Source organism: Coloeus monedula (genome assembly GCF_965178545.1).
Source record: "Coloeus monedula genome assembly, chromosome: 4".
NCBI classification, from domain to species: Eukaryota; Metazoa; Chordata; class Aves; order Passeriformes; family Corvidae; genus Coloeus; species Coloeus monedula.
In genome coordinates, this window is record NC_138784.1 from 12,059,665 (window position 1) to 12,086,799 (window position 27,135).

The 27,135-nt window shown below is 41.9% G+C and overlaps 1 protein-coding gene across 1 annotated transcript in view; it reads left to right on the plus strand.

Annotated features, from left to right (window-relative positions):
- Nucleotides 1-1,090: 1,090 nt before the first annotated feature.
- Nucleotides 1,091-27,135, plus strand: part of FAR2 (fatty acyl-CoA reductase 2) — a gene marked incomplete at its 5' end in the record, with an annotated part of 58,666 nt that continues 32,621 nt past the window's right edge. The window contains one exon of the mRNA XM_082280959.1: nt 1,091-1,279. Coding sequence (XP_082137085.1) covers nt 1,091-1,279 — 189 coding nt within the window. The remainder of the gene's footprint in view (nt 1,280-27,135) is intronic.

The window sequence follows — 27,135 nt, forward strand, 5'->3', positions numbered from 1 at the left end:
GTCTCTGAAGCTTCTGCTGGAGGAAGAGAAGTTTTTCTGGGATACTTCAGGATCGTTGTTCTGGTTCTTGAATATGTGATTGACAGCATTATAGTATTCTTGTTTCTTTTTGTTTCAAATTCAGTAGGCTTTTTTCAAAACATTTACTGGTATTTTTCATGAGCCTTTCCCTTGCAGTGTGTGTTTTGTGCTTGCTGTGGTCTGCCCCACTTCAAAGATTGTTGTTTTGCTTCCGTTAGGTTAGTAGGGGAAGAGGGGCTTTTCTAAGAGGATTCAGTCCAAGCCTTGTTTGCATTTGATCAACTTAAAGAGTTTGAATCAGGATGGCTGGGGACATTCAGGCCTGAAACCATTGCATCTAATTAAAATACTTAACTGGGACACATCATGTCAGTGGGTCTCCAGAGGGGAGTTCAGACAACTGAAACTCTCCAGAGGGAGCCTATCACATCTGCACTCCTTAGAGTGAAGTGGGTTGAATTCTGGCCCTAACAGCTCATAAAGGGTGGTGACCTGCGTGTGGTATCGCAGTTCTGCAGAGCAAGGTGATTGCACTGTATCTTTCATGAAGAAAAGCTTTCTTCATGGTGTCATTCCAAGCCAAGGCAACAGCAAAGACTGAGCACGTCGATGAGTGATGGCTGACAAGGAATGCCGTAGGCACAGTGGAATTGAAGTGGAAAACACAGCAGTGTTTGTGAGGAAATCTCTTTCTCCTTTGTCTTGTAGGGATAGCTGCATATCTTCATGGCTGCCACTTAACAGCAGCAGATAAACACGGTTCAGCACTGCAGTGAGCATCTCCTGCTGGGAGCCTTGGACAGCACAAGCTGTGTTTGACCTCTGTGTGCAGCTGTGGTGTCATATGGAGGATAAGACTGAGCTTGATTTTTTTTTTAAGCTTCTCAGATTTTTGTGGTTTATTTTTGCAATAAAGACTTTTTTAAAAAATCATTTTTTAAATTGCCATTGACTGAACTGATTTGAGTTGACGTAGGTGACTAAAAAGGTTATCCCAAAAGCCTTTAAAGCTTTATTTCTGCATCTTCTCAGGTACCTGCTGCAGGAAGGGAAGGAACAAGAAAGCACCATGTCTTCAGTCTCAGCTTATTACAATGGAAAGACTGTACTTATCACAGGAGCTACAGGTTTCATGGGCAAAGTACTGGTGGAAAAACTTCTGCGCTCCAGCCCTGAAGTGAAAGCAGTTTATATTCTTGTCAGGCCAAAGGCTGGTCAGTCAATGCAAGAGAGAGTGGCCAACATGTTGAAATGTAAGGTAAGTTCATATGGTTTATTCTGGAATCTAATCTGAAAGCCATTTAGGTGAGTTAAGCAAAGGGCTTCTGTTTTACTCAATTCATGAAGAACAAAAGGCTGACTTCTGCTGTAACAGCTGTGTATTTTTGCTATGTCTAGGACAGCCAAAAGAATTGAACGAACCTGTGTCTGTCTGATAGGTGCCACAGCATTTTACACTGTAACAATGTAATCCTTTTACTTCCCTTTTGCATGACCTCCACCCATGTGGCTTGATCCTGCTTAGTTTGCCATCCCAGTGAGGAAATCCACATCTCTAGTAGCAAGAAGGATGTCAAAGCCCTTTGCTGTATTTAATGTAAAAATTTGTAAGGAGGCACTGACTTGGCCTGAGGCCCTCAGGAGTCTCTTGAGGTTCTTAAGCCAGTGGTGAGGTTGTGAACTCGCTCAGAATGCTCCAGCTATGATAAATGCCAGAGTTCAAGCTCATGCTTAATGCTAGTGTGAATTTGTACATAGCTGATGTGAAATGAGAGGAAGGGACAGATCTGGCCCTACCAGGCAAGGAATAACTTGGAATTAATCTGAGAAATGTCAACATAGCTATAGAGTATTGGTCTAAAATAAAAGTTTGAACAAGACTTGACTGGAAGAATCCTCCTCCTTCTACAGAAGTTAGAGGTAAAATAGGTGACTTTGAGAGAAGTAAGTCTGGCAGAAAATGTGCTTTTTTCCTTTTAATGTTTTGAGGCATTAAGCTAGAAAAATCTGATGTATGTCCAAGAACAGAGTTTGTTTGGTTTTGGTGTGGTTTTAACAGAGAGTAGATTGTTTTCATATTCAGGAAAAATTGTGAGTGATACAAAAGAAAACAATCCCATTGGTTGCCTTTTGCAAGTTTGTCGTAGAATGATTTAGGTTGGAAGAGATCCTCAAGGTCTTTGAGTCCAGCCCTTAACCTCACACTGCCAAGTCCACCCTCAGCTTTCATCACTGTGGATAATGATTTTCATCATCAACCAACAAAATCCCAAATGTGGTGTGTTTTGCATATGTTTTTGCCTCTTGTGTTTTAAAACACTGAGGAAATGATAAACCTAGGTACTTACCAAGACTTGTGTAAGCTCTGTTTGCATTTTATGTATAAATACTACTGGCTTATCTCTTCAGTTGGCCAGCACAGCTTGGAGGTGTTGTTAGCTCTAGGTGGGGTTCCCTAGTAGCTGTTTTATTGTTGCAGCAGCATTAGATGTACCCATTTTTCTTCCTAGCATGTGTCAGCAGTTTTAGACATGCCAACAGCAAGCAGGACCTGATAACCTCTCCTTGAACCTTTGGTAGCCTGCTCCAACGTGTTCCAAATGAACAAAAGGAGCAGGCAGGGCTCTAAGTTAGGCTGCTGCAGCCTTGGGAAGAAAAATCTCTCACAAGTCATCCAGGTCCTCTCAAGGAAGAAGGTGTCTTTTTGATGCTGATCATTTTAAAATTACTGAAAAATCCTTGCCTAAGGCAGAAACCTTACTCCTTGAAGGTGTTTGCCATGTACAAATGTTCACAGCCTTGGAGATTTTTTTTTTCCTAGGAATGAAACTGTTAATTCCACTAGCTATTAATTTAATGACAGATGAGGAGGGCAGGAAACATTATTCTTAACATTTTTACAGATCTTTTCCAGTTGATCACAATCTAGAGACTGCTCCTTCATTTACAGTTGAGCTTTGCATCCTCCAGTTTGCGAAATTCCTGAGGTATATAACAAATAAAAATGCAGCAAAACTTTGTTCCAAATCTTCAGACAGCATTCACATTTGAAATTTCTGATCATAATCTCTGACGAGATATTTTGGAGTAAGCACAGGAAAATTCAGAATAAAATTCTTTCTGTTATTTATGTGTGCTGTTTCTGTGTACCTTTATAATTTCTAAACTCTAGTGCATAATTATTCCTTTACCCCCAAACTACTGGATTTAATGTAGAACAGTGTTTGTATCTGGGTTTAGGAGAAAATACTTTATTTCTTCTTTCATATCTTACCCTATGTAATCTTCTCTACTGATCCATGACGCATTCACTTTGCAAGTAACTCTTTTTTCTTTTGTATTTAGCTGTGACCTAGTATTGTCCTTTGGATTTTCTTGTTTGCACATCCAGAAAGGAACTATTCTAGGAAGCAAAGGAGCAGAGAGAAACAGGTTGCTGACTTCTAAATATTCTAAACAAAGAGATAAAATTTATTTGAGATGAAGTAAGATCAAAGTGAAGCAGATTGGTTAGAATTAGTTGCATAATGTTTAGGTTCTTCAGGTAAGGTCCTCTGGGGACTCCTGATTTTTGGTAGTACTTAGAAATATTATGAAAGAACTTGCCTAGAATTTTGATCCTTCTTCATATATCTCTGTGAAATTTGTGTGGCTTTTATCATTATATCTACAGGGTTTAAACACTGAGGTGTCATGTTTGTAACCTGTCTGGGTCACTGTGTGTACATGTGAATACACTGGAAGATGACTCCTGTTAAATAGAAGAGCAGCTGTGAGTTTCAAAAGGGTGATACCATGTGAACGGGCAAAATAGCTTAGTTTGTGCTTTTCAACAGTTGGTTACTTGGAATTTTTCAACTTCTGAATCCAACATGGAAAGGAAAATACAGAAAATAGTTTGTGCATAAATCAGAGTTCTTTGACTGCATTCTGTAGCTGAATAGGCGTTAACATGAAGCTGCTTTCCTCAGGTCTAGTAAAATTAGTTTTACATGCAGATGCGTTAGTGCATTAATATGCAATGTATAATGAACAGATACTCAATTATCTCAGCATCAAATCCAAAACAAGCGTTGTGACCTTGCCTATTTATGAAAGGAGACGTTCTATTTTCCAGCAGCAAGTCCCTAAGGGAATCAAGCTATTACCCTGTGCTTTATGAAATGCCACGTCTGCCTTGCACAGAGCACAGCTGTTACACAAGACCCCCTAAATTTCAGTATTGGCTGCAGCCTGGATGTGTCCAGAGATGGGGATCATGAGGCAAAGCTTGACAGGGATGTATCATCGTTCGTTGATGGCAGGTGTGTGTTTATCAGAGGTAGGGAATTGTCTCAAGGAGCGCTTTTGCTGTCTGATCCCTCTGTGCACAGAGCTAGGCAGGAATGCTTGGAGGGGTTGCCTTGGATTCCCTGGAGAGCAGTTACTGGGCTAATGCTGAGTCACTGATTGTAGCTTTCCCGTTGTCCGTGGGAGAGAAGAGCATTTTCCATGCCCTGCATGCAGTGAACCAAGGCTGCTTGCTGCTGCCAGGCTGTTTCTCAGATATATTTGTTCAGTGTTCCTAATTAGAAAGATCGGGCAAAGTGGGGAGTGGAAAAGGCTCTTATTAATGTCTCTGATAATTCAGAGAGAAAATGGGGAGGCTGCCTAAAATGGAGAATTAGGTGTGACTGTAAAATGCTGCTGCTTTTTCCTGTCGTCCATCCACAGTTAACCCTTATAGTTACAGTGGATGCTACAGACAGGCCTTCTCTTCCCTGCAAAGCTTTGTCTGGAGCTGCACATTGCGATGGGCCTGGCCACTGCAAAAAGCAGATGCTCAATGCTGTCAGACAGCTTTGCCTCTTCAGTATTTCCTTGTGAAGTGTGCTGTATTTATCAGCAAACATCCAGCAAGGTCCTGTATATTTCAGCAAATCATTCCAGATTTATCTTTCCCCACCTCCTATGACTATCCCTGTCTTTGCCCCCTCACTCATCACCATAAGCAATAAAAGTTCTCCTTGCCAAACTGGTGCCCTGTCACTCCATCTGGAACAGCATTCCTGAAATCTGCTGTGACCACTGCAGAGCAGTGTGTACCTGGATCAGGGCTAATGAGGCTTTTAGGTTGATGGAACGTGGCGGTGTTAGGTCATAGGTTGGACTCGATGCTCTCAGAGATCTTTTCCAACCTAACTGATTCTCTGATTCTGTAAGTGCCCCATCCGTGGAAGTGTTCAAGGCCAAGACTGAAATAATATTTTTTCTATCTCTGTGTGCTTGAAGAACAAATGAGTTATAGAGTCATAGAATCAGTTATCCTGGAAAAAAACTCTTAAGATCATGGAGTCCAGCTGTTAACCCAGCGCTGCCAAGTCCACCACTAAACCAAGTCCTTAAGCATCACATCTTCACATCTTTTAAATACCTCCAGGAATGGTGACTCAACCACTCCCTTTGGCAGCCTATTCCAATGCTCGAAAATCCTTTTGGTGAAGAAGTTTTTCCTGGCATCCAATCTAAACCTTCCCTGATACATCTTGAGACCATTTCCTTTTCATTCTATCACTTGCTACCTGGGAGAGGAGGCTGACCCCTACTTTGTTAAAACCTCCTTTCAAGTAGTTGTAGAGAGCAATGAGGTACCCCCTGAGCCTTCTTTTCTCCCAGCTAAACAACCCCAGTTCCCTAAGCCACTCCTCCTAAGACTTGTGCTCTAGACCCTTCCCGAAGGCATTTCCGACTGCAAGAAGCTGTGTCCCTTATTACATGGCTTCTCCCTGTACTCCTGCATGACTCTCTACCTGAAACATCAGTCTCTGATCACTCAGAGATGCAGTTCTGTGGTGTTATCAGCATGGTTCCTGTGGATCTTGCCCCTTAAAAGCGGAACTTGCAGTACTGGAAGCTCTAGGAAGGATTATGAGCTAATAGTGTGATACGTTGTCTTTTATTAAAAAAAGCAATGCTGCTGAAACCCAGACAAGGCTTGGGGATGCCATTTGTCTCCAGGTCACAAGCTCTGCCAGATGGTACAGAATTCAAACCTCAGTTTTATCACTGTCAAGAAGAGGTCACAGTGTAATACTCCATCTTTGCAAACTGTCTTCAGTCCTTCTGCTCCTGCAGGTATTCACAGTGGGTGAAGTCAACTCTTTTAAAATAAAATAGACTGCAGTTTTCAATTTCCTCCAGTTGTACAAAGGTACGCAGTAAATCACAATGAAATTAAGAATGTTTAAATGACATAAGATTCTAAATGAAAAACAAGAACACAGTGCGATATGAAACTGTAGAAACAAGGTAAATTATTCTAAAATTAGTAAATCTTTGAAATCAAAAATGCTTCTCAGTTGATTTCAAGTGTGTTTGTCATTCTGTGAATAAAAATGTTCTGGTGTCAAAACCTGACACATCAGTTTCCTCATCTTCCACTGAAAAGAGAAATCCAGCATGAATCAGGGTGGTCCAACATCAACCAGGGGACACTGGCCTGGCAGCAGCTGCCACCTCAGCAGAGTCTTGATCCTTGCAAGGTGTGTGTACAGAAAATTTGCCCTGTATGAAGGGTAGAGCAAGATCTTTTTGTGCAGCTCGGCTTTCTCTGTGCCTGCCTGCTGAGCTGCAACAGCAAGGGGGTTAATGGTTTCTGTCTTCATGTCATTCTACACACATACCCACCACCTGCAGAACAATCTGTAAAAGCTGTCCCTCACTTTTATCTTCACTTCTTCTTTTCTTGCAATTTTTTGTGGCCTGGTCTGGAATCGCAAGAAGTCATCAGATTGCAGAAGGATTTTTTTGTTTGGTTGGGATTTTTCTCCTTAAAATCATTTTGTGATGTCAAGTAGATCATGATGTAAACATCAACACCTCCAGGGGAGAATACAGAGCCTCAAATAGAGGCATTCCAGAAAAATCCCTTTAGCCAATTGTATGCTAATGCATGTGTTGCTCATGCAGTAAAGTTAAAAAAAAAGCTGAAAACAAAGGAGAATTTTCTCAGTTTCACATAAGATATCTAACAAGAGACATGCACATGTTTAAATATTAATATTCAGTTATTCTGCTCAATCTGTAAAGATATCATGGCTAGTAGTGTGCTCTGAGAACTCTGATGGTCAGAGACCTCATTTTGTCCAAGGAATGTTACAGACAAGCTTTTTATGCAGCCAGCACAAAACTCTGCTCTGCAGCCCAATTAGCATGTACACATTTGTATAGACACAAATGCACACATGCATGATGGCACTCTCTTTCAAGCTAGCCATTTTTGTTTTATTTAATGGCAGGTATCCCAAGGGGTGTGTGTGTTAGTGAAGATTCTGCAGTGAAGATTCTACCAGCTGATAAATGACAAAATAAAAGTTCAGCCCTTGAAGCAAATGAGCAGGCAGTACCTTGGGAATGATGCAATTAAAAAAAAATATCAACAATAAGACTTTCTCTTGCCAGTTACAGCATGGAGGTTGCAGTTAGGCTGCATTTGCTGTCGTCTGTAAAATGAAACACATTTTTAGTGCTCCGTAAGCAGTGATACTTTGGTACACTTACAGCCTGTAACTTCACAGTGTTTTTTCTTTAATGTGCAAGGATGTCATACAGAAGAAAGAGGGAATCTCATAAGGGAGTTAGCAAACTAAGATTACAGTTGGGTCACAGCTTTAAAGGATCTTCATAACGTTGCTTGAATTTGCATTTATGCCTACATACTTTCTGGTTTGCAGCCAAGGCCCAGTTCCTGGAATCAGTAGAATTTCTCTTGGTACCTTCATTTAGCTTTGGTTGAGTATCTCGTCAAGGGTAGATTTCAGAGAGGTAATGGGCCCAAATAAGTAGCCCAAACAAGTAATTCTTTCAATTCTGTGGCATTCTGATGGATTTTCTTTTTGTTCTGGATAATTACAAGCATGAGTTTGATTTCCCTGCCAGTATATCAACTTCAGATGATAACGATTTAAACACGGGGAAAAGCGTTTGGTACAGAGATGAAAATGCAGTTAATCACTCTTCTAAATGTGGAAAACCAACACTGTCTGATTCCAGCCTTGGAGCATAAGCAAGCTAGACAGTTTCTGGGTTTGGAAGCTAACAAACCCAAGAAGTAATTGCTTTGTTGGTACTGCTGACTCTCATCCACCTCTTTTCCCATGTGATTGCTTCTGAACTTGACCTTGTGTGTTAAGTTGGAGATGGAAATAGTATCCTAATGTTAGATTTTTTTTCAAGTGACTAAACGGAAGCTTTAGATTCTCTAATCCACAAAATTTACTTTTGTGCCAGTCAGAGATCTCTCCATCCAGAACATTGTGCCTTTCCAGGTCTCCTTGCCAGGAGAAAACTTTCAGCATCACCACCACTGCTGTCTACATGTCCTAAAGGAAAAAGTCGAGGAAGTGGGAGAGTGTGCGTTAGAGGGATGGAGGAGTCCAGCATGGCATTTTCAAAGAGGATGGGAAAAGAACAAAGAGCGTTGAAGAGGAAAAACTCTCCTACGCCGGCTTGAGAGTTTTACACCAGTAACAGAAGTCAGAGCCATTTCCTGGCAGCTTTTTCTGGCAGCAAGGCCATGGAGCAACATCATTAGAGAAGTCCTGTTGGGCATCCTTTGTAAGCTGCCGATTTCTTCTGGATCCTGGTTTTGCTCAGGCACATGGGAGAGCTGAGCTTTTAGGCAGCTGCACAGCATGCCGTGTGTTCACAGTTTTGCCAAGTGACCCGTTCACCAACAAGGCCTTCAGCAAACATGTTTTTAAACAATGTTTGTCATTTTGCTGGAGCCTGGGACTTGGCTCTTGATGTGTGCGAGTTGGCACAATTCCTTTTTGGGCTGTTGCACTTCAGAACTGCTCTGGACACCGACGGAGCTGCTCCTGTACCACAGCTCATCTGCAGGCATGGGTTCTCATCTTGGAATTGGGTCTGAATGAGGACAACTAACCTCAAACAACCTCTGAGGGCCTGCATATCTTAGTTAAGAAAACACAGGCTCATCTTTTTCTGGAATGGGTTGGCAATGGAGCCATCAGTCAGCACCCAAAAAGCAGAATTGGCTATTTGGTCATTCAGCACAGTGTAAAGTTGACTCATGTTTTGTTCTTTGTGCCTGATTTTATTCCATTCCATCCTCAGCAATTTCTTCAATTTTTTTTTTTTTTCTTAAAGGAAGCTTTTCTGTTTTCCTAAATTGATCTCTGGCCTTCCAAGACCCTGCAAAGAAATAAAGTTTGTTGTGAACAAAACACAGCAGTTTAAGAAGAAATCCTAAATATAGTGGGGCAGAATCTTTAACCTTCTGTTTTGACTTCCCTGTAAAAACCTGATCCCTGACTAGCACATGGATAAACAAATTTGTGGAAATAGTGGGGAGAAGGGAGGGGAATACTCTGAGCCTTTGGGCCTTTGAGAGAGCTTCCGCTTGTGACACAGTGATGCATCTTGATATTCACAATCCAGAACTTTTGATCTTCTGGGTGTCCTACAATTGATCCCAAAATCCATCCTCCAGAGGATCGCACAGCTTTAAAGTTGTCTGAAGGTCACCTTTGACTGCAGTTTACTCTGGCAAATCCAACCTGCTGTTTTTATTACGTTTACCAGACCCATAAGAGCTGCCAAATACTAGGGAGATCACTTTAAAAAACTGTGAAGTTCTGACTCGCGTTGTTGCGTACACAAATCGAAATGTCTGAATTGTGCCAAGGAACCCAAGCCTGAAAATTGGGCTTTGGTAATTTTCTGGGGGCTTGTAGTAGGCCTTTTGTTTTCTTTTAAGGGATCTGGGAGTGAGAGTATTATTGGTGTTGTAAATTAATTTTGCTTCTTGAAGCGAAACAGCTCTTCCATTCATAGTTAAATGTGAATGATGGTGTGACTGTGAAGAGCACAAACTAACTGCAGCCAGACTCCCAGAGCGAGCTGGTCTGACTGCAGAGGGAAATCCTATTAATTCTGGCAACAGGGATGATTCACTGCTGCACTCTGGTCTGTGGAGGTGGTTGTCCAGAGCCTGCTGTTCTGGCCTGATTTGTGTTTGATCTGGAGTTGACAAAGGGAAAGGGTTGCTAATTTAGCTAAATATTTTTAAAATCAGGGCATGCTTTATTCATTCTATCAAAAATTATCATTAGACTGATTTTTGACCCTATATATGTTCAGTTACTATAAGCTTTCACTTGTTTTCATTGGAGAATGTTAATGTGTCTTCAGTGGTGCATCAGTCTTGTGCTGCAGTTTGGGTCTGTTTTATCCAAAATTCAAGGTGGTTGTGCCAAAGTGGCTGCCCCAGAAACTTGCCTTGTGTTGGTACAATCTGAATTGGTTTTGCCAAGTGTGTGGCTTATTATTTATGGGCATGATTTAGATGAGAGAGAAAACTTGGAGTGATCTCCTTTTCATACATGAAGCTTTGGGATAGTCAGTGTGATTGCATCAAGATTTAAAAGGAGGGACTGAGCATGGGATGTCTGGATGGGACTTCTGGGCACTGCTGCAGTAGAAATAACAAATATGAATAACAAAAACAAGCACTGACTTGTGGCTTGTTTAAAAACCAAACAAACCTTTGATACTAACTAACTGTGTGTGTACTTTTGGTCTCCATTATTGTGTGCCTTCTTCTTATCTTCCTTGTCAACTCTGCCGGTTGTCTCCTTGTGTTGCCATCTCACCTTAAAAGTGGGATTTCATAGCTTAGTTTAGGGAAAAAGGTCTCTTATTTTGGTTTTGTATCTGCAAAACACTAAAACGTGTTTTAAAGCCTTCAATCTGGTGAGCTCAGCAAAACAGAAGCCTGGATCTGGCTCCAAGCTGGGTGTTATTGCGATTACAGTTGTGTATAAAACTACAGGTACTTCATCTGTATAATAAAATGTTTACAGTGAACAGTCAGTACCTTCCTAGTTGGGAGTGGAAAAAAAATGCCTCCCAAATGTTTTTTGGCAAAGAAAATATGGGTAAGGACAAGCAAAATGGACTTTATCCTTGAATTACCTTGATTGCTTTGGTAGAGCTCCAGCCCCAGGGCCCTAAAAAAACCCCAAATCCCAAAATATTTTGAGGTGATCTCTTCCAAAGTAACAACTTATTTTTAACTATTTCATTTTTTTTTTTTTATAATTGCAGAACTAGAGCTCTAAATTACAGCAAAAATTTCTATTAAGTTGACAGTTTTTTCCACTACCTTGAAAATTTCCCTATTGGATGAAGCCAGAATAAGTTATTTAGGTTCTCTTTTTGTTAGTGAATGATCTTTAAAAATTAGGGTGTCCAGAGGGCTCTGTACTTGTCTGAAGTTTATATTAATGTTTTATTTATTAAAGATATATCAAAATCTGCTAAGACACACACACACTTTAAGTATGGGTAATTACACCTTCACTCAAATGTTTCATGATCCTTTCTGTAACAGCTCTCAGTCTGACCTCTTTAAACCTTTTTTAGAAGTACCTCACTCATTATTCAAGGTGTTCAAGTATAAAGCAGGCTGTGAGAACACAACAATAGAGATGCAGGAGGGTAAGAAAAGGGTTTATCATTCTTCAACTGATAAGCTCATGTTTCAGAAGACTAGGTGAATACAACTGTGCCACTTGCATGTGTGCCCACACCCAAGGAATTAACCACCTGAACTGTCCACCCACAAATAATTTCAGCACTGGGAAGGGCATTTCCATACAAAGTGTGACAAAATTGTCAATGGTGGAGGAGGGAAAAACATTTTTATGGGTAGATTTCTGCTTGGGGAGGTTGCTTGCAGAAAGGCAATAACCTGTTCAAAAAGCTGATGTGTTCTTTGCTGTGCTGTATCCATGCCTGGAGGCACGCTGTCTCCCTGATGGTTGACTCCCTGTTGGATGTGGGCAGTTCCCAAGCTGCTGCCCTTGCTTTGATCTCCAGGAAGCTGACTTTAGTAGAACTCTATGTGGAGGTATGTTTTGCAGCAAATTTCTTTCCCAGGGCTGTAAAGAGAGCATGAAGGACTATGTATTCCATTTCTTTCAGAAGCCTCCAGGATTTCTACATTCTAGAGGACACTTATGGCTGGAAAAAAGGGCAAATGCTTCACCCATTGTCAGAAAGGGCAAGAGGGACAATTCAGGCAGCTGCAGCTTCAGGCAGTTGCGCTTCTGTCCCTGAAAAAAAAAAGTCATGGAGTAAATTTTCTTGACACGTTTCTGGGTACATGAAGGAAAAGGGAGTGACTTGAAGGTCAGCATGGATTTGGAAAAGAGAGGGTGACCTAATTGCAGCCTTCCAGTACCTGAAGGGAGCCTGCAAGAAAGATGGAGAGACACTATTGACAAGGGCCTGGGGTGACAGGACAAGGGGAACAGTTTTAAACTGAAACAGAGAAGGTTTAGATTGGATATTGAGAAGAAATTCTTCCCTGTGAGGGTGCTGAGGCCCTGGCACAGGTTGCCCAGAGAAGCTGTGGCTGCCCCACCCCTGATCTTTAAAGTCGCTTCCATGATTCTGTGATTTACCCTTGATATGTTTAGCTGGACCAATCTGGTCCTGTTCTGTGATAAAATGACTGAATCTGTGGATGAGGGAAAGCTGTGGATATCATTTACCTTGACAAAAGCAAAGCTGTCAGCATTGTCTCCATCAGATTGCCAACATGCAGATAAAGGTGTTATGGTCAAGGTGAGGAAAAGAAATCTGGCTGGACATTCAGACTGCAAGAGTTTAATGGTTCATGCTTTGCCTGGAGGTCACTTATAAGCAGAATTCCCTAAGAGTTTATCTGGGAACTTACCTTGTTTAGCACCTTAAAAAAACAAAAAACCCAAACGGAGCAAAAACCCCAAACCTCCAGGTTGTAGTGCATTCTTTATGCCACTATGTCTCTACTGACACCTGGCAGTGCTGAGAAATATCTAACTTAGGAAGCTGGAGAAGGGAAACAGGCTCTGGATCTCTGAGCTCCTGAGTTCTGGTAGCTTTCCTAGTCTTTTTATACATCCTTTGGCTTTTACTCTCCTGCCTCTGCCGGGCAGTGTTCATTACAAAGAAGTTTCGGTGTTCTAGAGGTCACTCCCTAAACAAACCTTAGTGAGCTAAATTCTTCAGCTGTCTCAGCACGTCCTGGTAGGGTGTTCTAAGTCCCAGGAATTACTGCACTTGGTGATAGTGAAGCAAGTGAGTGGCTGGCAGCAAAGGGATTAAAACAGAGGCAGTGCCATTAACAGCACTTAATATTCACGTCCACAATCCCTGGTCCTCATGGGGGATTTCAACCACCCAGGGAGCAGATTAGGAAGGACAAAGCCCTTCCAGTGCCTAAAGGAGGCCTATGAAGAATCTGAAGAAGGACTTGAGAAGATGTGAGATACATCAAAGCTTCGTATTATTCCTTCAGGACAACTGTTTAAATATCTAGATTAATCAGTTACCCCTTCTGTCAAATAAATGAAAATCGTTTTCCCTCTTTAATGTGGGATGAACCAGATGTGTGGCTTCCAGATGCAGTGTGTCAAAAGCTCATGGGAAACTTGCAGTGAGTTCCCATTTCAACAGACATGCTTTAAATAAAATACCTGCTTAGGCATTTTCCTGGAGCAAGGTTTATTTGATCTGTGTCAGCAGAAAGCAAGCAAGGAGCTTGTGTCTCATGAGTTCTGTTTTTTTTAACCCAAAGGCCTGTAAGAGCAGGGTTCATCTTCCCTAGGTAGAATACTTAAGCTATGAAATCTGTTCTCATGCTGTGGGTAGAAGTTCTAACACAGTCCCAGAATTCCACGTTGCACTGCCAGAGATACCCAGAATGTGTTTGAGAGCTCATTCATGTGGCTGCTTGTTCAAATATGCTCTTGCCAGCTGGTTTCTCTACCAAACTTCGTGCCCAAGGTGCAGCTCAGCTTTCCAGGTACACTATCCAAGTTACCCAAGTTTCTAAGAACACGGAGGTGGGGCTTGTAACTTCTTCTTGTAAAATGTCATTTTCACTGGACTGCTTCCCATGTCACATTCTCTCCACATATATGTATCAGGAAAGTGATGCATCTTTTTGAAAGGTAAGGCCTAATCCCACAACATGCCTTCTCTGAGATACCCAAGGGCTTCCTCTGTGAAAATAGGGTTTGCTATTTTATTGTTTTCAAGGTAGTAGAAAAGCTGAGATAGGTTTGGGGTTTTTTGTTTGTTTGTTTTGTTTCGAGGGGGTTGGTTGTTTGTGTTTTCGTTTTGGTTTTTTTCCAGAAAGGGCAGAGAGCAGTAAATACATGTACATGTAACTATTAATGTCGTAAAGAGTGTGGTGAAACATAGAAATAGCCTGCAGAGAAAACCTGTATTGTAGATAAGAATTTGAAGAGGGATGTGTAACATCACTGGGTGTATCCAGAAAGATAAGCAGGGAAAATACAGACTTGCTCAAAGGACTGAGACACAAGACTCTTTTGTTCTTCTGCATCCTTTTGGATTCATCCATCTCCTGCATGTTGTCACCATACACATCCCTCAAGGACGGGATTTTCTCTGCATGGGGCTTTCTTTGTCCACTGAAGAAAGGACAGTCAGGTTTTGATTTCTGTCTTTCCATCAATTTAAAGTTCTAGTCCTTACCATTTCGTATCAATTAGCAAAATAAATGGCCATCCTTTATTATATCTGCGTAGAAAAAATAGAAGATCTTAATCACTTCATAAACAACTGCCAAAATACTGCTTTGGCATCTCTTCCTAGCATCAAATAAGTGGTTCTTTAAATATAATCCGTTTAAAGGATTTACACTAAGAAAGGATGCACAAGAGATCGAGGCATAGAAGTTCAGAGGGAGGGAAAATTCTTGTACATGAAGGCTTATATGTGCTAAAAATATGTTGTGGCACGTAGATATGAGTCTCATTCTAATGTTTTTAACCAATTAAACCTGATCCCTTAAAAGATTCATGTCTCCACAAATTCTGAGTGCTGATTTTGCTTGTTTCTGTTTCATGGTGGGCAGGAATACAAACTGATCAAAGGCAATGGGCTGGGTTCTGTTGTGATGTCTAAAGGGCATCAGGACTCTGCACTGCAGCCTGAACAGGAAAAGAACACAGAATAAATCAAGTTTGCTGCAATTCAGAATTGTTAATGTAGTGCCTGTATGATTTTGATGGAGTTTTATCAATGGAGGATCTCTGAGCCTTTAGGGAATGGTAATTAGATTCTTCCCTGTCAAATTTGTTATGTGCCCAGTACATTGAGTGAGAGGACAGTAACCATTCTTAGCAGCATGGAGACCTTGAGCTTCCATAGGGCATGGAAGCAGTAAATCATTTTGTCATCCTTCCAGAATTCTACCCTTCAGCCCTTCCTTTTGAAGCTTGGAAGATTATCATTCTTTCTGCCCTTCCCCTATTATTTCTTCCATTTCTTTCTGACAGACAGGATTTGCTGCCCTGGGGCCTAGCAACCCATTTCCCCACTTTCCACTAGCCCCAGAAACCTCCAGGGAAGGTTTTGATCAGAACATCACTCAATCATCAGCAATTCCAGCTGCACCTTTTCCAGGTCAGCTCTGACCCAAATCCATTGTGCAGCTCTACTGCTCCTTTCTGTTTCATGATCTGCAGATCCTTACAGCCATGACCTGCTTGATCCCATCTTCATATACCTCCTTCAGCTCCCAGAATTGTCCAGTCACCTGTCCCTCCCATGTTCCTCAGCAACTACAGTCAACAGTAAGTAAATTCTTTGCCGTTTTAGCACATCATCTCAGATGCAGAAAGGGGAAAAACCAGAGGTGAATTTGCTGAGATTCAGGACCTGATAACTATGTGTTCCAGTTAAAATGGATCACCACCACATTTGGGTGGTGGCCAACAGTGCTTCCTGATCCTCTTTCCTCACCAACATGTACCTCCACAGCTCCCCTTTCCCAGTTTCAGATGTCACCTTTTAAACAGGGTGGTAGAGCTGCACTCTTTTCCTACCAGCAATATGGACTTCAGGTGTAGTCAAAGAAAGCTGAAAATGAGATTACATCTTGTATCTTGGATTTGGGCTGGCCTGTGCTGCACAGTTGATAGTCTGATAGCTGATAGGATGTTCAGAAGGAAAGCCATAGAGTCATCATGGCATGGTTTGGGTTGGAAAGGACCTTTAAGCTCGTCTCATTCCAGCCCTCTGCCATGCAGGGACACCCTTCACTAGACCAGGTGATCTTAAAGGCTATCTCCCTTTAGGAAGCAAAGTCCTTTATTCCATATCCCTCTGTATATCTTTTCTTCCTCTCAGCATAATACAAACCTCTTATTCCTGAGTGTCTGCCCTTTTCCCAAATGGGATTAACTATATATTCTCTTGTGTTTTCTGTGTGCCTCTCTTCAAGTTCATAGCTGAGGTGCACTGCAGGAATATTAGCCATGCCAGCCCATGGATACCAACCAGAAAAATGCTCTGTGGTTTGGGATTTGTCCAGCTGGGAGGACTTGCCAGCAGAACTTCCTCATATCAGTGGCTTGATATGCTGAGCTAATGCCACGTTTGCTTGTATCTTACTGAAGTGGTTTGGGTGGTATCTCTATCTCCATAATGAGAAGTTGTAGTCATAAAGATACAGATCAGTTATTGAGTTGCTTGGTGGAGACAGTTCTCAGTTTTTACATGAGGCAGCTGATATGTTTCAAAGGTTATCATTGTACTGGGAGCCTCGAAAGGGAAGGTGTTGGCCTCAGATTGTTATCTTATCAAATAGGAACGTATTTAATGTTTATTGCTGTGAAATATTAACCATAAATAAACAGTGGAGTTTGTTGCTGGACATTCATCTCCTGAGGTACACTACAAATACATTCACATCCCTGGATAGAAGGTGTGTCGTGCTGAGAACTGAAATGCATAAAATAAATGAACCTTTGTAATGTTCCCTATCAACTAGGCGAGTTTTGCTGCAGGCTCTAAGTGAAATGACAGCTTTTTATTTCTCCAACAATTTCAGTGTTGATTAGTATCAAATGATCACACTGCTCTTGTGCTACCCACAGTTTTTTCGTAATAGTGTGATATCTCCAGGTAGTTTAGCTCAGGAGAGAAGGGCGAGCCCTTTCAGTGCTCTGGCATTCCTGTTTCAATGGCATGATTGGAAAAGTTTCACCTTTATCCTCATAATCCAAAATCATGGACGTCTAAAGGGAAAATTCACAGACCAAGTGTTGCTCTGTGGGAATCAAGGAGGCCGTTTCACAAGGGCAGGTTCAGCTCGTAGCAGCAGCGGTGTTTGTGCTTTCTACACAAGCAGGGCAGGTCTTGCTCCAGTTCTGAGGTTATTAGGCCTGGGTCATCACCCAGTTATTAACATAAAGCACTGTCTTTAATCTCTGCTCCTGATTGCCTTAATCATTACTGGGTGCATGAGCTGAAGGAGTCCCGTAAAGTACGGTGGAAGGACACTGGAAATGTTGTCCGTTAAACAAAAAAAAACCCCACAAAAGCAATACCTGCTTGTATGCCCATTTTTTATGACTGAAACAGCTGAGGAGGGAGACCGGGTATCGTGGGCATAAAGGGAATAGCTCTTAGAAATTTTCTCTAGTTCTGAAGGATGTTATTAATAGCATCCTTAAAAAGACCCATACCAACCAGCCACTAAAGTGGGTTTGGAACAGGTAGAAGAGCTGCAAAAATACTGCAGTCTGAGCTCATGTGAATGTCCTGGGAAGAAGGGAGGGGTCCAATCTCCTCCCACCAGGGAAGAGGAAGGGAACCACCAGAGTTGCCCAGATTTTTCCCTGCCAAGGCACAAAGAAAGAGCGAGCAGAAACACGAGTGACAACAGAAGTGGAAACAGAAGCAGTGATATATCTTTGAGTCTGCATAACTGCATTAAGCACTGCAAGCAAGGGTTTATTTCTGTGTGCATGAAAATATCCAGCTGCCTTCTCTTTCTCTGGTGCAATCACTTTTTTTGGTAAGAGACAAAGCCAGGAAGGTTCCAGACCAAGGCACCGTGCCCAGGTCAGTGCCTGTCTGTGGGGCTGGGACCTGTTTTCTCTCCTGTAGATACACTCCAGTGTGTTTTCCCTCTTGTCTTCAAAGAGCAGTGACACTGGGGATTGATTTTTTACAGTGCTCGTTGTCTGTAATGCTTTAATTGTAGAACATGCAGGTGTTCTAAAGGGTAATAAAATCTCACCTAAGTACAGGACATTCAGTTAAAAACCTGTGCACATATTTCTGAATTCTTCCTTGTTTTGTTTTTGTTTTCAGAATGTGTTTATGCTGTTGTAAATGGCAACGCAGAAGCCCATCTGTTTGTTAGGGATAAATAGTAAAATTGTAGATTATCTCTAGCAGATATTTATCAACACTGTGCAGACTCGAACATATACAAATCTGGATATCACGTTTTTAAATTAATTCAAATAACTTCATTTCATTTATTCTTCTTTAATCACTGCTGCTGCTTTGTGTCTCTCTTTTGGGGAGGCTGTTTGGGAAATACTGATTATTTTGCATGTGTTAAGAAACCCTTCCCCCTATATTAGATGTATTTCAGTAGGGAAGACCAGATGATAAAAGAAATCAAGCTGATGGACTGGGAACAAAGGAAATAGTGGGCTTGACAGTCAACCTGTAGCCTCCACCAATAGTAGCTGGAAATGTTTCCTAGGAAACCGGGCTGAAAACCAAATTCTCTCATGTTAAATTTTTAATTTGACTGAGAAGCCAGCTGTGTGCGATATTAACTCTCCATGTGTGCCATTGTGTATTTTAAATAGTGGGGCATAACCTGAGGTTAGGTGCACGTGGGATATGTTTCTGTGTTCTGTGAATCTGTACATTGGTTTGATTCAAAGGTGAACATTTCTCCAGTAACAGTGGGAGAAAGCAAATAATTCAGGTAGAAGTCCCAACTTTTACAAAGAAATACATGCTGTGAAATTACCCTTTGTGCTGGACAGAATCAGTTGCAGAAGAAATTCACTGGTATGTAAATTGTCAAAATAAAATGTAATGTTTGTTTCCCTGGGAGGATCCAGATTTTAGAGAATGTGATGGGTTCATTATTTGGAGTAAGAGCAGGGGATTGCTGACCAACTATTGTAAGACCAAACATTTTTTGTGCCAGAGGCTCAGAGGTGTGGCTAAACTGAAGCCTTGCTTATGTCTGTGATAAAAATTAACCTGCTGCTGAAGTGGACATGGAAAAACAAGCAGCAGCAATCCCGAGGCGTTGCTCCCCTGCTGCTGTTCATAGCGGTGGTATACATTTAACCTCACCCAGTTGTGCGCTACCCATCCATCTGCACAAAATAGACTCTGTGAAAAGCTCTGGAATAGGTGCTTTTGAGATCTGGGACTGTTCCTGTCAGAGTTTTTCCTGTACCATTTCAGCACTGATTTGGGGTCTGTGCTGCATCAAACGAGAGTTGACGCAGCTGCCTCTGTGCTCATCAGTGCATTGCAGAGAAGATTCTTTTGATTTTCTACCTTAGTTGCTGTCCATCAGTTTTTCCCATTTACCACTGTCTGCTTTGGTCACACATCACTCACTCTTCAGATGTGTCCTCTGAGGACAGTTTTTATTGCTTTCCTTTGGTTTAGATGAAACCCCTGGATCACCAAATGGCAATTTCTGTTTCCTATCCATGTTAACTCTGTGGACACATCAAGATTGCTACCTCTGGGCAGCTTTCCTCCAGATGAATGTTAGCTCCTGATTACAATGGGTCAAAAGCAGTTTATGGTGGGTAGGAAAGGCATCAAGAGCAAAGCAGTTATGTTTGTATCCTCCTTCTTTGTAAGTTTGGAGCTGGAAAGAGTGATGTTCCCAGCCTGCTTGGAGGCAAGAGGCATTCTCCAGTTCATCTTTTCCCAGCGTGGGTACTCTCTGAGGCTGGCATTCCTCTGCCTCACCTGTGTGCTTCTCCCTTCCTTCTCCCTGGGGACCTGTACTCTCCCAGCACAGGACTGTAAAGCAATGAACAATGTCAGAGGAGAGCACATGGACCCTACCACCTCTGGGAAAAAAAAGCAGATTTTCCCACAAGCCTGTTACCCAGTTTTTTTACTATTCACCCCAATGAATCTTGCCTTTATTAAACACAATTTCTTATGATCCAGTTACAGAGAGATAATATTCCCAAGACTAAATGTGTGCTGTATTTTTTTTTTTTAAACATAGATTAGGCTTTGAGTCAGTGCCAAAATTGTGATGTTAATTTGGCCCTCAAAAGGCAGCTCTCAGGAAAGAAGCACTTGGTTAAGGAAGGCATATTGCCTTCTAAAGGGCTTTAAAACAGCTAGGTTCTTCTTCCACTTGTGTGACCTTGGGTAAGTCACTTCAAATCTATGTGTCTGTTTTCTCATGTGAAAAATTACATGCCTCTTCTTTATTGAAGAACTTACTGATGAAGAAGGCTATGCAATAGTTAGGTATTAATGGAATATTTAATAAAAAAACCCCGATTCGAAATCCAAAATACATGTCTGTAGACCTTTAGTTACCCTTCTCTCCCTTCTGCCTAATATCTAATCTGGAAGGTTGAGGGACATTTAATCAGTATCATTCCCTGGTCGGTGCTATAACTTTGAGTCCATCCTCTTCCAGTTTGCTTCCCATGCACAGCCATGGAAGCAGTGAGTTCCTTGGAGTGCTGGTGCTCTCTAGGAAAGCAGTCAGCTTTGTGTCTGCAGATTGTTCGGGTACTAATAGATGTTCAAATCCCTGGCATCAGGGGAATCAGCAGAACATGAAACCAGAGTGGTGAGAGACATCCGTGCTAAAAATAAAGAAACCCAAAGTAAGATAAGCTCAGTGTCCAAGAAAGGGAACGTTCAGTGAAAGTAATTCAGCACTGAAGAAGGAAAGAGTATTTTACTAAATAATAGCTAGATTTTAAAATTAATTACGTATGATGTTTAGTCAATGAAATGAGGCTTTAAGCTGTCCTAAACATTTGTATGGCTAAAAATACGTATTTTAATATATATAGAGGATAATGTTGTAAATGAAACACTCAGACCACTCCCTTCCTCCTATAAACCATGATGAGACCTGACTGGGGCGATGTAATTTGCTGAATTATGTCTTTCTTTGCAACATTTCTTGTAGCTCGTGTCAGATGGTGGCTCAAATCAAATACATCTTTGCTCTGCTCCTGCGTAGTAGTTCTTATGCCCCTGGATAATTTCTTTGCCTACACCTGCTTTTGTTCTCCCATCCTCTGACAGGAGCTGTATTTAATTAACTCACTGGTCCTTTTCACTTCTTTTCATTAGTTTTTATTCTGCCAGCAAGGCTAGATGGATTCCAGCTCCAAGGGCACAGCCGAGCCCGTGCACTGGGAAGGTGCCAGGACTTCTGAGCTGTAGCACTGAAAAGAGGAAGTGGCAAGAAAAGCCATTTCTGTTCTGAAAAGATGAACCTTTTGTTAAAAGAGATGAGCAGCATGCCTCCAGGGAGTTGGTTCAGCAGGTCACTTTAGGGACTGAGGGAAAATGTTGTATAGGTGAGAGGGAAGAGAAGTTCTGTCTTTAACCTGAAACGAGCAATTCCCTTCCTCAGTCCTTCCCAGGAGAGAGTCTTTTCTGTGGAAGGCAAGGTGTGTATTTACTTGCTCTCTCCTCCTGCAATTTGGCAATTTGGCTGCTTGCTTGAGTGACAGAAGTGAAGGTGACAGCTACCCAGGGTGCACTTGATCCGGGTCTTGGAATGCCTGGCACAGGCTACAGTCCAGCTTCTGCCTGTCTGCATCCTGCACTTGGGATGAGGCTCCCACTGCATTGCTGTTATTTGGCAGATGTCATGGATTTGATGTGGGGTGATCAGTTAGCTCGTTCAGTTTAACCTGATTAAACTCTCCCAGACACCTACTTAGGTAGGGTAGATGGGCTGAGTTGGAGTCAGAAAGATTAGGAGACGTCTGCATGATCATGAAAGGGTTGGAGGCAGAGGAAGGAATTTGAGGAGCATCACCCCTAACTTGCACATAAACACACTCCATGAAATCGGGGCCCAGGCTGTGGAAGGGAAAGAAGGGCTGCCACAACATCATCCAGTCTCTCCCCATTCCCATTTCTTGGACAGGTCGTGACCTTTTGGTACTGCAGCAAGAGAGTGGGAGGGAAGGGGTAGACAGGTTCACTTACCCTCCAGAGTCAGACCTTGAGTAATGGGTACTGCTTTATAATAATGATGAACAAAGTTACAGGTTCTTGTGTTGTCTCCCTGGGGACTCATGTCGCCCAGATTGTTACAGGCGTTTCTTTCCTAATAGGAGAAACTGGTTGTAGGCGTGATTCTGCCATGGTGTGTGGGAGGGAAATCTTGGGGAACAGATGGTTCTTGGTGAACAGACTCCAGTGACTAAGACCGACTCTCAGAAAAGAATTAATCTATCAAGCTGATTTGCTGATGAATAGAAATAGGAAAAATAACCATAATACAAACACAAAAATGAACGATGAAGCAAGGCTGCCTGTTGTATGCTTGACAGCAGTATTTCTCCCTGGTAAAGAAATTGCTTTTTAATAGCTCTCTTATGGAGGGGATTCTCTAAGCTAGTTCTTTTTGAAATGCTAATGTATTTATCATTGAGCACAAAAGGGCAGAAAACCAGGCACTCAAAACTCAGAATGAAATAAAAATGTAAAACTTTCGGTCTCTCTGCTTGAAGGTAGGAACCATTAAGGATGGAAGACCCACCAATATGTACAGTTGGAAGGGACAAATTCTTCACTTAAGCTCATTTCAGTCCACTAGTGTTTATAAAAACACACCCCTAAAAGGTCGTGGTTTAGTTATTGGTGCTGATAACGATTTTCATGACCAATACAGAACAGTTTCTGGGTAGGTGGATTAAAGTCTCTCCCCATGAAAACAGGTTTTCCTGTACAAAAGAAGTACCCAGCTCTGTGGACTACTGCTCAGTCATGAATAATCTCTTAAGAGCTCCTTGTCAGCCATTTGATATGCTGATGTTTCATTTTCAGGGTGTTTAACAGTCCCACCAGCTGGGAGTTAGCATCTCAATTTTACCAGCATGACAACTGAAAGTGGTTTGATGAAGAGGCCCTTTCTTATGTGGCAGTATTTTTTCAGGACTCATTTGATAGCTATATTGACTGAAATGTGATTTTAGGTCTGTTTGGCCTGCAGACCCAGCACAGCTCAAGGGAGATGATTTAAGAGTCCATATGTATGGCAGACTTTTCAGTTCAGGGCTGACTGCAATGTAGTAGGGAATTCCCAACCTCTTATGGTAACCAGTAGTCCGGGACACTCTGCTACTGCTACTAAAAATGTAGCAGACAAGGCAGAGTTTCACTTGGGTTTAATAGAAGCAGTCCTAAGCAGTCTGAGACTTAAATTCTCCTTCCCTTTGGCATTACAGTAAAAACGTCCATTTTAAAAATAAATGACTGTACATGCTCTGAACCATTCTTAGCTACAATAACTGATATTAAACTGTAGGGCTATGAGCTATCCAATACAAAACATCCTGCAGTAATGTTTCAGAAATGGAATCTGTCCTGGTAAAATCATACCTAAATTGGTAAGGGCTTTTGAGCAACGTGCAAGGAAATGCAGACTTCCATGGCTGCAATTATAAATGTAGATTAGCATCCCTTTGAAATTGGGCTTTAATCTTGGAGATGATCTCCTGAGCTGCTGTTTGTATGTTGGCACATCACTGATCTTCATACCCTATAGGACACAGATGGCTCTAGCATTGTATATTAGTTGTTATTTCTCTTGGTTCAGAGAGGGATGATCAGATATTATTATATAAATTGAACCTTTTCAGGTGATGCTTTTAGGCATGTGGGAGGGAAGGAGTTTTGGAGGAAGGTGTTTTGGAGAGTCATCTCTTCCAGTGTAAAAGGGAAGAAGATATTCTTGGTTTAGTATGTTTTTGCACTCTTTTAATTAGACAAAATTAAAATGCTGTGAGTGATGAATTGGGCAAATGATGGGGAGATAATAGCTGTGCTATTACCCCCCGAGAGAAGATGCCAAATCTGAATGCCTTTCATTTGAAAGGGGTGAGTTGCCATGTTCCACATAAGGAAAATTGCATGGACTAGGATTTTCCTTGTCTTTTCCTCATAGTTCTGCTGACCTGGTGAGCTAAAAGCTTTTTGCTGTAAAAATGAGTCTGAAAGCAGCGTTATCTCTGAAGTTAGAGGAATCTGTGTGTGAGGTACTTGGCCATTAACTTGGATACTACTGGAGAATACAAGACACAGGTTCACCAGTGGGCACGTGCCACTTTAGAGATCATTTTCTGCAGCTGCTGCACAGAAATATTTCTCCTTTCCTGCTTGGGCACCCCATACAGCTGCTCGGGGGACCCTGACTCGTGGGTGGTACAAAGGGTCCCAAAGAGGTGGAGATTCAGTGATATGGCAATACCAAAAAAATGTTCTGCAAAAGAAAAGCACAGAGGAAGGTGGAGGACCAGTGGGATACAGGAGTCCTCCCATCACAGTTACGGCTTCAGTGGTGAAGATCCATTCGTGCTGTTGTGGTTCCTTCAGACTGACAGGGATGACACCAGGAAACAATTCCAGAATCTCTCTTAGATCAAAACACACCAGTGGACTTGTCATTTTCCTGTGCAAGTGTGAGAAGCAGAAGTGTCATGAGCTGAGCGCAGAACATCCGAGAACACCAAGATCAGTGTTTTCTCATTCTGTTGCAAGTGCTTTGGAATTACAGGTGTCATTTGGTGGGAGGATGGAGACAGAGACTGGCTGGGTGTGAGGCTGAGCATCCATCTGGATTTGGGTTGAAGGCTATCCCTGTTGATTGAAGGATAGAGCTGGTCTTTCAGGCTGGTAAGCCAAAGCAGGTAGCCATAGGTTACTTTATGAGCCTGACTCTCCCCTTCAGGGTCCAGGCTTGAGACATAAACCTGAATTAAGAGATTATGATGATTTTAAATTAAGTAATACACTGCTAAGGGACTAATAAAGCAATTAAATGATAGCTAATCTAAAAGCACACACAACTATAAAGCTGCTAATTATCATTATAATTATTATGAATCACATTTCTGTTGAGTTATAAATCTATCTCCTTTCCCACTTCAAGTCAATCCCCCCCTTTCTCCACTGTCTCACACCAAGTCTTTTCAGATGAAGACGTGATGGGAGCTCCAGCAGGTTATCCAATAGGGGTCCTTTCAACATCACTGTGGACTTGGATTCATCACCATCTGTAGGTGTCCCCACTCCCACTGACAAAAAAAACCCTGTCCTCTTTTATTCTGTACCTGATTTTATATCTTCCTGTTTTCTATTTTCAGATGTTTGGTTTTTGGACTGCCTTGCACCTCATTTTCTCTATCCAAACTCCTCTCCAGTAAACAGTCTGTCCCCAGTTACATTTTTTTCCTAGTTTGTCCCATTTCTGCTGCATTCATTCTCAGATTTGGTGGATTTTTTCAGTGCTGTTACTCAGGCAGTCTTGATTTGTTTTATGTGTTTTATTCTTGATAGTTTTATTTACATGGTTGCCTGGGTACAGATGACTTTGGAAGGCTTTGCACCACAAAACTCCTCTACCAGTATCATACTGGCATCATATTGTTTACCATATTCACTCACTAAGACAATTTCATTTTAGTCTTGACTCTTCTACCCAGTTCTAATTAAGCACAAGCAGTTTCTCCTCTTGTGCATAGCCTGCATAACACAGCACCAGAGTAACCCGTTTTTCACACTCTGGTTTTGTGCTCATGCAGGTTGTTGTCCTTGAGCTGTTTTAATTGCTTTCCTCATTCCCAGCAGCAGCATTTCTTGGTGCTCCATCAGGACCTCCTGCATACACCTTATCACACTGTGGTAGCTGTACTGTTTGCCCTAGAGATCCTAACTTTACAATCACGTAGTTTGGGGCAGATCTTTAACTACTGGGTTGTTTTTTTTCCCCAGGGAATCTGGGAAACCCATGGGCTGTCTCCACTGACTGTAGCAGGACAGGTGGAGAAATGAGTTGTACTTCCCTCAGTTAAATATGTAGTTAGGATGTATAGTATAGCCTCATGCAAGTAGTATTTGCAGAACACTGTGTATTCTTATTTGTGTGGGGTGAGAGGTGCATTTCTGTACCTCAGGATGGTGAGTTGGGGTATGTTCTGTTTGTTTCTCCTCCACTCCTTCTGCCAAGGTTTTTTCACTGGTAGATTAAAGCATTAAAGGAATTTATAACTTCATGGGACCGGGGCAAAGGACACAGGCTCATTACTGGTAATCCCTGCTCAGACAGATGGGGAGGCTTTTGTGTATGAACAACTTCTTGTTGTTCATAGAATCATAGAATTGTAGAATAACCTGAGTTGGAAAGGGCCTGCAAGGGTCATCCAATCCAACTCCTGGCCCTGCACAGTTTAACCTAGTTGGAAATGTTGCTTATTCTGGTGACACATGGGCAAATGATTTGTTACACCTGAAGCGTACTTAGCCCAAGTGCTCACTTTTCTCCCTTGTATGGACTGGGTAACATAAAATTAATTGGTTCAATCTAGAGCTGCAAAAGGCAGCAAACATGAATTCCAGTTCAGTTTATGTGGATTATCCTCTTTGGTCTCCCTTGGAAGCAGCATGAGTGTAAAGTATACCTGCCGAGAAAAGTAACTTTTCTCTTGATAGTTGTATTGAAAACTGCATGTCAGTGTGAAAGATGTCTTGAGCCACAAATCCTGTGCTCAGAAAGTTCTAACATTCTGGCTTTAGGTAGAAGAATTAGTAGAGTGTCAGAGACGATAAGTGAGGCTTGTTGATTACCCTTCAACACTCTCTGAGATGCCAGGGCAAGCTAAAACCTGAGTCTGGCTTAAGGACACTTGATATGGCTTTCTTGATCCTGTTTAAAATGTGTGCATGTTTCTTTCCATACTAAAATACCTGAATTTCTCTGTTGTTTAAAAAAACCAAAACAAAACCCCAAAAGAACCCACCAAACAAACAAACAAACCTCAAAATAACAAAACACAGATAAACTCCTACCTGACTGCAAACAAAACTCATCTTTCCCTGCCTTAAAGAGGAACAGTCTTGCAGGGTGTGTGAAATATCATCTGACTTGTCTTTTACCATCAGGCCTGTCAGAACATTCTACTGGGGTGCAACTGCAATGGCAGGAGAGGGAGAAACATTTCAGAGGGTGTAGCTGAGCCATCTGTGGCAATG